At 48.4% G+C, this 11,016-nt stretch overlaps 1 protein-coding gene across 1 annotated transcript; it reads right to left on the bottom strand.

Annotated features, from left to right (window-relative positions):
* Positions 1 to 2,628: 2,628 nt before the first annotated feature.
* Positions 2,629 to 10,241, bottom strand: ZNF691 (zinc finger protein 691). The gene is made up of 2 exons (XM_086716685.1): positions 10,161 to 10,241; positions 2,629 to 5,629 (listed from the first exon to the last, which is right to left on the bottom strand). Exon 2 carries the CDS (start codon positions 5,618 to 5,620, stop codon positions 4,760 to 4,762), a length of 861 nt encoding a protein of 286 aa, XP_086572811.1. The 5' UTR covers positions 5,621 to 5,629; positions 10,161 to 10,241; the 3' UTR covers positions 2,629 to 4,759.
* Positions 10,242 to 11,016: the final 775 nt, after the last annotated feature.

Genomic DNA, 11,016 nt, shown 5'->3' with positions numbered 1-11,016 from the left:
AGTACCTGCCAACCATGAACTCAGAGCCTCTCTGTGGTTTTGCCGGGAAGACTGGCTCTCATTTCCATGCCTGAGTTCTGGGCCATGGCTTCCTCCCACTCTGCTGAGCCATCAGTGTGTGTCATCTACTTTTAGAAACTGTTGGAGGTCTGCACCTGCCACTCCTCTTCCCTGCCATTCTCTTTGCTGTTATGTGTTTCTAGTCCTCTTCAGTTATCTTAGCCAGGTCTCAGAAGGAAGGAGAAACAATCACTTGAGCTCAGACCAGAGTCTTGAACCTTTAATATGCTTACCTACTTTGTGAATCTCCAAGGGTATTTGTTGGTTTATTTTTGCAACTACTTTATGGGTTAGGCATATGCTGTTAAATGGTGAGGCCTTTGTTCTGCTGAGCTCCTTGATGTGTTTGTGTACACAGATTGGCATCAGGGGCTGAGAAAAGCCAAACAGCTTTTTATTATGGAGTAAAACAATCTGCAGTTTCCAGAGCAGTTGGGAGAGAGAGGATAAGGACAGCGATGGGAGGAAAGAGGAGAGGAAGCTAGTGACATGCCATGATGGGAACCCCTCCCCAAGACTGCCAATCTCTCAAAGGGATTCTAAACTTACAGAATGCTTGTTGTGGTGGAATTTCCTGGGGAAGCCAGTGAAGATGCTCAGTTCTGTGACAGGGGCTGATGGGGACAAAATAGAGACTTGCACAGACCATAGGAACCTCAGGCAAGAGGCCGTGAGAGCATGAGTTCCAGGAATCTGCAGGAATTGGGTGGAGGGTTTGGACTTTCCATCCTGTGGAATTGGCAAGACTCTGAGGTAATCGTACAGAATTCTCTGTGGGTCAGGAGTGCCCCCAACTGGCACCTGGCATGTTTCCGACGTACCTGACCCCTTTAGTTCACCCTCCACACTAGCTTGAATGATCACACCGTTCGCCTGCTTGAAAATCCCGTTGTCTACAGCCCACAACTTTTTATCCTGGCATCCAACAGCCTTCACCATCTAGTCCCTCCCTTACCATCATCTCCTCCTCACACAGGCCGCTCTGATTACGTTAAACATTTCACTGTTCCTTAAAACACTGCCATTTCCCTTCCATCTGAAATAACCTTCCTCTTCTTTGCCTGAGTAAACATCTATTCATTCTTTAAGACCAGACTCAATCATTGTCTCACCTTTTCCTTCCCTCCAAAGAGCTAGCCATTCCCACCTGTGTTCCCCCAATACCTTGTTCTGAGCAGAGTTTCTCTTCCTCTGAGTTCCCTGCAGGAAGGACTGTCTTATTCAATTTTGGACTCCAATGTCCAGTTCAGGCCAGCGTAAGGCCCTCCCCTGTGCTCCTACTGCACCCTGGGTACAACCATAATGACCCATATCATCCTGCACTGTAACTCTAGGTTTTTGTGCCCATCTCCTGCACTCAGAGAATGAAGGAGAAAATTAGGGAAGTTAACAAAAAAGGAAGTCACAGAGTGAATAAATGGACTAGTCGGGATTCAAAAGTCTGGGCCAGTGCAGAAACCATAACCTATGCACTTGGTCAAAAAGGGGCAAATGAGATTGGCAAGTCATGTCCCAACATCAAAGCAAGTGCCTCGAGCACTGGTCCTGGGTTTTACTGGCAGCAGAGATTCCCAGAAAGTCACAGCAACTGTTACTAAGGCTCTATGTTAAGTCTGGAAGGATACCAAGCTCCCCAGACAGGGGACCAGTAGACCTAGCTTGGTAGTGAGTATAATGAAGAGCTTGGCCTTGGAATCATAAATACCTGATTTGAATCCCAGCATAGCCATTAAGTCAGGTCATTTAACATCTCAGAATTTTCTCATCTTAAAAATAGGGAGAGGTGCCTGGGTGGCTCAGTGGGTTAAGCATCCTACTCTTAATTTCGGCTGTCATGATCTCATGGCTGTGGGCTCGAGCCTCATGTTGGGCTCCACACTGAGTGAGGACCCTGCTTAAGATTCTCTCTCTCCTTCCCCCTGCTCATGAGCTCTCTCTCTAAATTAAAAAAATAATAACAGTAAGTTAAATAAATAAAAATGTTTTTAAAAAATAGGGATACTACTACCTTACAGGATAGTTGTGGAGATCAGAGGTAACAGGTGCCCAAGAACGGGTGCTCGGTGGTGTTTGATGGCAACTTTAATTACTAGGGAGTGTGCCAATTCATACATACAAGTTTGGGTGACTATATGTTTAAAATATTTTGTACGCAGATTTTGAAGAAGCAGAAAGATGTATATGAAATAAAAGTGCTTTGTCAAATATAAACACATTATTCCAAAGGGATACATGCCCCTCTATGTTTATAGCAGCACTGTTTGCAATAGCCAAGATATGGAAGCAGCACAAGTGTGTATCAGCTGATGAGTGGATAAAGAAGGTGTGGTATATACAGTGGAATATTATTCAGCCATGAAAAAGAATGAAATCTTGGGGCGCCTGGGTGGCTCAGTCAGTTGGGCGTCACGACTTCGGCTCAGGTCATGATCTCGCGGTTTGTGAGTTCAAGCTCCACATTGGGCTGTGCTGTCAGCACAGAGCTTGTTTCAGATCCTCTGCCCCGTCTCTGCCTTGCCCCTGCTTGTGCTCTCTCAAAATTAAATAAAAAACATTAAAAAAATAAAATAAAATCTTGCCATCTGCAATGACATGCATGAAGCCAGAGAGTATAATTCTAAGTGAAATAAATCAGAGAAAGACAAATACCGTATGATCTCACTCATATGTGAAATTCAAGAAATTGAAAACAAACAAGCAAAAGGAAAAAAGAGAGAGAGACAAACCAAGAAACAGATTGTTAACTGTAGAGAACAAACTGAAGGTCACACAAGGGGAGGTGCGTGGGAGGATGGGTGAAACAAGTGATGAGGATTAAGGAGTGTCCTTGTCGTGACGAGCACCAGGTGATTAAAATAAAAACTTTTTAAAAAGTACTTTGGAAACTGTAGTGTCCTACAAATGTCAGGGAATCATTTGGAAAGTCTTCTTTTATAGTTGGAATACAGGCTTTGGGTTTAGGCAGAAGTAGGTGGAGTCCTGCCCCTGCGATTTACTTGCCATGTGATCTTGGGCAAGTCACTTTCTGGCAGCCTGTTTCTCCTTCTGTCAAATGTGGGTACTTCTTACTTCCCAGGGTTACGTGAGAATTCAACATAATGAGTACAAAGCTGCTAGCACATCCGTCTCTGGCTGGGTGGCAGGATCCCATGTGATAGGTCAGGTCACAGACGGTGCCAGTTTTAAGCCTGGTACCAGAATCACATTCTGGCAATTGGCTACAAATGAAGAGGGCCTCTCAGTCTGGAAGAGCAGGACCTGATCGGCAAGAGATGTAGAGAAGGGTCTTCTTTATGTGTTGGAGGAAATCTGGGTGAATGTTCAACTGCCGTCAGAAAACATGGAAATCTGGCATGTGGAGCCAGGCCGAAACCAGGAGGGCAGGAAGCTGGGCAGGATCCCCACCAAGCTGTCCCAGCCTTGGGAACTAAACCATTGCTACAAAAGGCAAAGACCCTCATCATGGGTTCATCCCAGCCCTCACCCCTACTCCCCAACACTTATCACTTTTCCTAGACACAAATAAATGTCAATCAAGAATCTAAGGGAGGAAAGGTTCTCATACTTGGCACTGACTTCCCACAGAGCAAATGAACCAGGGCCACACCAGAAGGCCCCACTAGCTCCCATTTCCAGGGACTCACTTGGTCCCAGGCCGGCCCCCTAAGTGGATCCTCCTTCAGAAGCCAGTAGGTGCATGTAATGAAAAGAGCGTCAGTTCAGAATCAAGGGAGGCCCAAGTGTGAACTCTGGCTCCACCACATACCTGCTGTGTAACTTCACAGCAATTGACTTCACTTCTCCTCACTTGTTTCCTCATCTTATTCCCTTGAGCAAATGTCAATGACACAAAGATGTAATGTGACCTATAGAATCTACAGCATATGTGGGTTCCTCCTGCCTTCCTGCTCAAAGGCCCCAGAGACTCAGCCTGCTTTCCTCTGCTTTTCAGAGCAGCCACCCATTCTGTCTTTCCTGGAATTCAACCCCCTTCCAGAGAGACTGCAGCATGGCCGCCTCCCCAGCTCCCACTTCCTTGATGCCCCAAATAAGTACACAGGTCCTTTTCATTGAAGAGTTTTACTGCTAATCACTCCGGGAACAGATGGAGGTGGGGTGGGGGGAACAAGTCACAAACATGGGGGACTGTGAAGGTCCCTAGATCAAGGCTCCCTGAGGGCTTCCCTTTCATGCCTAAGGCAGGGCCAGACCTCTTCTCCAGGCCAAGGAGGCCCCTTCCATTGGGAAGGCTGCTCCCCCCAACACAGGTGGGGCCCAGCAGATGGGAACTGGCAGCCACTGCAATGTGCCCCGAGCATTTCATACACAATTCCAAGGACCTTCAGACAGTGATGCCACCTCACAGGGACTTCCTCAAAGGCCAGGGGATGATTGCCCTAATGATACGAGCATGTGCCAAGCCTATCCTACTTCTCTTTCATCCCAAGGAGATGAAGCCAAGACTGGATCCTCCCACTTTCCAAGGCAAGAAATTGGCCTGGAAAGGGGCAGGGATTTTTACTCAAGGGTCCCTTCTCAGGACTTCCTGGAGATCCTGGCTTCAGAGGCAACAGGAAACCATTCTCCAAAGTGGGAGGAGGGGCTTGAGGTCAAGGGGGCAGCAGCAGATCCTACAGATCTTCCTACACTACGCTGGGGTCTGTCTCTCTCTCTCTCTCTCTTTCTCCCTCATTGTTCTTCAGCTGGTGTCTTTCCCAGCCTGCTCTCCCATGTGCGTTTTCTGGTGGCGGATAAGGTTGGAGCTCCGGGAGAAGTGTTTCCCACACAGAGTGCACCAGTAGGGCTTCTCCCCTCTGTGGGTCCTCTGGTGTGCTCCAAAGTTGGAGATGTCGCTGAAGGTCCGCCCACACTCGGTGCACTCATAGGGCCTCTCGCCCGTGTGCGTGCGGTGGTGCACGCCGAAGCTGGAGCTGTTGCTGAAGCTCTTGCCACACTCACAGCAGATGTAGGGCGCTGGCTCCAGGTGCGTCCGGTGATGCACCGCCAGCGTGGCACTCTGGCTGAAGCTCTTGCCACAGAGGTCACAGCGGTACGGCCGCTTGCCCAGGTGATCTTGTTGGTGCGTGGTAAGGTCTGAGCGTCGCCGAAAGCTCTCCTGACACTTGGGACATTTGTAGTGCTTCTCTTCCAGGTGGATCCGCTCGTGCCTGATGCGATTGGAGCTTCTCGAGAAGCTCTTGCCACATTCAGAACACTTGTAAGGTTTCTCGCCGGTGTGGATCCGCTGGTGTGTTCTCAGGTTGGAGGTATTATTGAAGGTTTTGCCACACTGGGCACATATAAAGGGCTTCTCGTCGATCTCGGGCCTTGGGTGAGCCATGGGGCCCCCGGGCTCTCTGGCGGGGTCGGTGACTTTCTGCAACGGTTTTTTTGGGTGGATCTCTTGTGGACCTTCTGACAGGCTCTCTTGCTCATGCTCCTTCTCTCCATCTGGGATCCGAAAACCCTCCGAGTCCTCCACTCTCCAAGGCTTACCCCATTCCCCTTCCTCAGGCAGGTGCTGTTCTGGATTCTGCTCCTTCTCCTTCTCACTGCCCATTTCTGAACCCTGAGAATGAACACAAATGGCCAACACCTTTATTCCTTGGTGTTGGGTCAGGCTAGACCACAGGGAATCTTGTTCTAGTAAAGGGGTGTACACCTTCCCCAGGGAACCATCCATTAGAAATAACCTCAATTAACTGGAATACTTGGATGCAATGCCTTTACTTACTAACTTTCAAGTTACAAACTTCCACAGATGTTTAAAGCTGCCCATCAGAGTAAAGAGGCATCAGCTTTGTCTATGCCCAACAGATACCTGTGCAACGCGAATGTCACTTTTCTCAATATCATTGAAAAATGACAGTCTAGACTATAATTCATGTACAAATAAAGGAGCTCCCATTTGGGTAAAATTCCATTTTCCTGCCTAACTCTAAGCTAACTAAAACTACTTTTATGGTGATCTCTTTTGAAAACACTTCCTGAAAAGTTTCCATTTCCCTGCTTTCAGAATGAACAGAATAAAACCTCTCATTCTTGAGGCTCTCCTAACTGTGTACAAGGCCCAGCATGATTCCTCTTAAACATTCCGCCACCCTTCCCCTCCCCGGAATTCACCCTAACCTAGCAACTAACGGTTAACGTCTGGGCCCTCCAAGACCTACTGCAGGGTCTGGGCCGTGTGCTCTGATTGGTCAATGCCCACTTCCTCTCTCCAACACCATATACAACCACATACACAGGCCACATACACACACAGCCATACTCACATACCAGACACACTCAACCACATTCTCACACCATATACACATACCACACACAGCCACATACACAGACATGCATACCACATATAGCCACATACAGCCACACACATCCCATGTACATACATAGCCCTCCCAAGCATGTAGCCACATACATGGCTACACAATCACAAATACAGCTCTACTGTCACACCACACAAAATCACACACACTCACATGCTATGTACAAAGACACACCGACACTGGGGTGCCTGGGTGGCACAGTCTGTCAAGCGTCTTGATCTCAGCTCAGGTCATGATCTCACAGTTCGTGAGTTCAAGCCCCACATCAGGTTCAACGCTGATGGTGCAGAGCCTGCTTGGGATTCTGTTTCTCCTTCTCTTTGCTCCTCCCCCGCTTGTGCTCTCTCTGTCTCTCTCAAAATAAATAAATAAACTTTGAAAATAATAAAAATTTTTAAAAGTTAAAACAAAACAAAACTAAACAAAAAAACAAGACAAACAGACACAAACCACATTCCTCACACACACACAGCGCCAACTTATGCAAACATCGGTAAATGCATGCTCAGCTGAGCAGACTCCTCTGCATTCCTATAGCCCAGAACAGGGGACGAGGGATGAAGTACTTCTGCTGGGCGTGGGGTTTCCTCTGGGCCCCAAAGCAATAGCAGCACTTCAGAAGGTGCAGTGGGCCGGCGGAGATACTGCGGGCGGACACGAGCAAGGGATGAGGGTGGGAGCGAGACTGAAAGGACAGCGATGGTAGAAAATGACAGACCGAGGATTCCTTCAAGTCAGCAAGTACTTCTGGAACACACAACAGCCGTAATGGAAGGGGCGCTGACTGTATTTAGGGTCGTATCCCGATGGTGGCACACAGTACAGAACTGGGCAAATCACTCGAGCACCGGGAGCCTCAACTCCCACATCACTAACCCTGTGACACCCGCCTATCCTGCATGGCTACGGCGTGCTCAGCATGCTGTGTGGCAGCAAATGACAGCTACCGTTACCACGGTTGAGGACAATGGGTTCCAGAGACAGGCCCGGCCTTTACTCAACCCATTCAACAAATAGATCTTAAGGACCTACTAGATAGGACTGCTGCTACTTTAGGAATTTGGGTTACATTAGAAGAACAAAGACCTTGTCCCTCATGGGACTTAGGAGGACACCGTGTCCTGGCCCTGCAGAGAACACAAGAATGAAAAAGATCCCTTATGTGATCTTGTTAGGAAAGAAAAAAAAAATGTTTCTAATTAAAAAAATGGTACACGACTATACATTCTAAAATGTACAATATGGACAGAGCCTCAAATCTTTGAGTGGAGGCCAGCAAATTTTTCTGGAAGGGGCCAGACAGTAAATATTTGGGGCCATAGGATCTCTGTGGCAACTACTCAACTCTGCTGTTGTATCGTAAAAGCAGCCACAGACAATACAAAAATGAATGAGTGTGGCTGTGTTCCAATAAAACTTTAAGACAAAAGGAGCTGAACTATAGTTTCCCAGTCCTTGTTTGAGAGTGTTTCTTGGAGAATCTAGATAAGGGAGGTGAAGGAGGCTTGCTTCGCTTTCAAAAATGCAAGTAAACATCAAAAACAATTTATTCCTTGACACTTATTTAGTTTTGACAATCCTTTTAAAAATTACAACCCCGTTCCCACATTCCCATCCCCCTACCCCACAGAACTTCTCACCTGCGAACATTCTATTTATTTATTATGTCAATTATTTAGTGTCTGCCTCCCCTTGCTAAAACAGAAGTCCTATGAGGGATGGGGTCTTTGTTCCTAAAGCACTGACAGTCATATCTAGTAGGTCCTTAATAAATATTTGTTGAAAGAGTTGAGTAAAGGCCAGGCCTGTCTCCAGAACCCATTTCAGGCTCGCTTGTGTCTGTTTCTGTTCCTCAGGAATCTCTTGATTCCTGCCCACTTCCACCTTTATGCAAACACAGACTCCTGTTTGTCTGTACTTGCTTTTACAGTGATTTGCAATTATCTTTTAACATTATCTGGCTTCACTAGAAATTTATAAGTCATTGGAAAGGAGGGACTAGGTCACTTTGGAAATCTCTCTTCAGCACAAGGCAGTGCTCAAATGTTTTTTGAATGTATGAGTGAAAGGATGTGATCTGAATTCAAGCCCCAGCCCTGCCCACCCCACCTAGGGCTCTAGTACCTCTGTCTATGCAGGAGGCGACATGGCCCCCTCTCACTTCCAATCCTGCTCTTCTGAGCACCTATAATGTACCAAGCTCTGACTCGCCTCAGGACTGAATGCTGGATCAAAAGAAGAGCAAAAAGATTTAGGATTATGGTCACTACCCTCAGTTTATGGCACAGTTCAGGGAAACAGGCCATGAACTCCAGAAACTGTCATATGGTATAGAAGGTTAAGTTCTAAGGGGACAGGAACTGTGCCTCAGTCACCTTTGTACCGTTCCTCAATGCCTCGCACAGCACCTGGCACATTATACAGGAACCGATAATAGAAGTCCACATTTTTCTAAGCTGATACTAAATGCTAGGCCCTGGGCTGAACACTATATACAAATCATGGCATTTCATTTACACAACTTATTTTAGAGATGAGGAAACTGAGGCTCAGAGAAAGTATAACTTGCCCAAGGGCACACAGCAAGTGAGTAGCAAAACTGGGACTTATGCCCATCACTCCAAAGCCAGTGCTTTTAAGCCTGACACTAGTATTGGAGAGAAATGAGGGAGAGTGGGAGGTGGGCAGGGAAGGGAAGGAGGAAGGAGTAAGAACAGTGCCACAGGAGTTCGGGAGTTCAGGTGACACCCGCATGGCTCCCTGAAGAGATCAAGGACGAGCTGCTAAATGGAAAAGGAGGCATCTGAGCTAGGACTTACAGGATAGGTGAGCAAGATTGGGACTTACAGAGAGATGGGGAGACCACCATCTACTAAGAACACAGTGACAAGTAAGGTACAGATACACTTTCAGGTCACATTTCAAAGATTTGGGGGAGAGAAGGGCCCATCAGTCTTGGCTTCCCAGGAGGCCCAGGGGTACAGGGAGGATCTGAGGTGGGAGACACTGGGGGCAGTGGTGAAGCGACCAGGACTAAGAAATAAGAGCCAAGCAGATGGGGCTGGTGATCACAGATGCTGAAGGTCAAGGGCTTGGGTTAGAGGGAAGGGGCTAAGCTGGAAAGTGGTCTGAAGGGTCAAAGTTCGGGGTCTTTAGAGTCAAGTCAAGGGGTAGGGGGTGGGAGGTAATGGGGAGAGAAGAGCTTGGAAAGACCAGGGACAAGGTGTTGAACAACAGGGAAATGTATCGGGGAGCTGCATAACGGGTCAGTTAGAGGAGGCCATAGGGGTCCGAGGGTCCGAGGAGATGACCTGGGGAGAGGAGGCACAGGCTGCAATCAGAGGTGTCAGGGGGCGGGAGCCAGGAGGCTGGGTTGTAAGTAGCGGGGAGAAGCCGATGGCGGAGTCGAGGATACGCGCCTCCCAGAGGACAGGAGCTGGGTTCTGAGTAGCGGACTGGCTTGGGCGAGAGGCTAGGGAGATGGGGAGGGGCTGGCCCCAAAAGTATGGCCAGTGCCAGGGGGGGCTGGACTGAAAGGCCAACAGGAGGGCCTGAAATAAGGGCTGAGGCCAGCCGCCTGGCCGCGCGGGCCAGGGGCGGGGGCCAGGGGTCGGGGAGGGGGGGACCACCGGGTCCCATTTGCTCCCCACTGGGTCCAGGGAGCAAAGCCACAGCCTCTAATTCCCGGGAGAGAGGGAAGGGGCCATGCTCAGAGTTTCCCACAAAGCCGTATCCGCCTCCCCCGCGACCTCGGGCCCACCCAGGACCCACCTCGCTCCCGCCGCTCGATCAGGGACAGCGCTGCCTCTGTCGGCCGGGGGAGGAGCCGGAGCCGGAACACAGAGAGGACCCGCCCTACACCTCCAGGATTGGGTCCTGAGGAGGATCCTTCATTCCCACTGGCTGTATTGGCTGCCACAAGGCAAGAAACCCAGGCGGGGTCGCCAATAAGCTTTGGTCTCAAACAAAGCCTGCTGGGAGTTGTAGTCCTGAGGAAGAGCGTAGACTCCGAGAAGAAATTTGCGAAGTTTAGAACTGAGCAAGTGCAGACCGTGTTCCCTTCCAAGGTCGTCGGATCTCCTTCTACGCTCACACGAGAAAAACCCAACGTAGTTTTAACCACGCGTCTGGGAAGTAATTGAAAACCTAGAGCTAACCTACATGACCTCCACGTGTCATGAACTCAGTTTTTTCTTTACTTTGAATTGGTGACCCTTGGTCCTGTAGACATCCGTGAAGCCTTGAATTCCGCGCTTCACGCGAGGTTTATCCTTAAAATCAAAGGATTGTAGAACTAGAAGGGATTTTAAAGATCCACTAACCCAATCCGCTTGTGAGAAGTTAGACGTTTCCTGTGCAAGGAGCTGCCTCTGGGTCTCCCAACGCTCCTGCACAGGGATTTTTTTTTTCTCGGTCCTACATAGATAAACCTGGCATTCCTCAATCCGACACAATACAACTTCTAAGGTATCCAGGATTAGGATTTTTTTTTCCAAGTTTTACTTAAAAAACAAAAAAGCCTAATCCAATATTCTCATATCTGCACGGTATTTCTTGTCTTCAGAGCTAGATAATCTACATTTATAATACCAGTTCTACTGCCTAGCCATTTGGAGCACCATTTTCC

Source organism: Puma concolor, chromosome C1, assembly GCF_028749965.1.
Source record: "Puma concolor isolate L17-30 chromosome C1, mPumCon1.1.hap2, whole genome shotgun sequence".
NCBI classification, from domain to species: Eukaryota; Metazoa; Chordata; class Mammalia; order Carnivora; family Felidae; genus Puma; species Puma concolor.
Note: the sequence above shows the minus strand (reverse complement) of the source record. Positions and strands in the feature narration are given on the sequence as shown.

Coding starts and splice junctions, on each gene's coding strand:
- ZNF691 (XM_086716685.1), bottom strand. CDS start 5,620: ATGGGCAGTGAGAAGGAGAAGGAGCAGAATCCAGAACAGCACCTGCCT.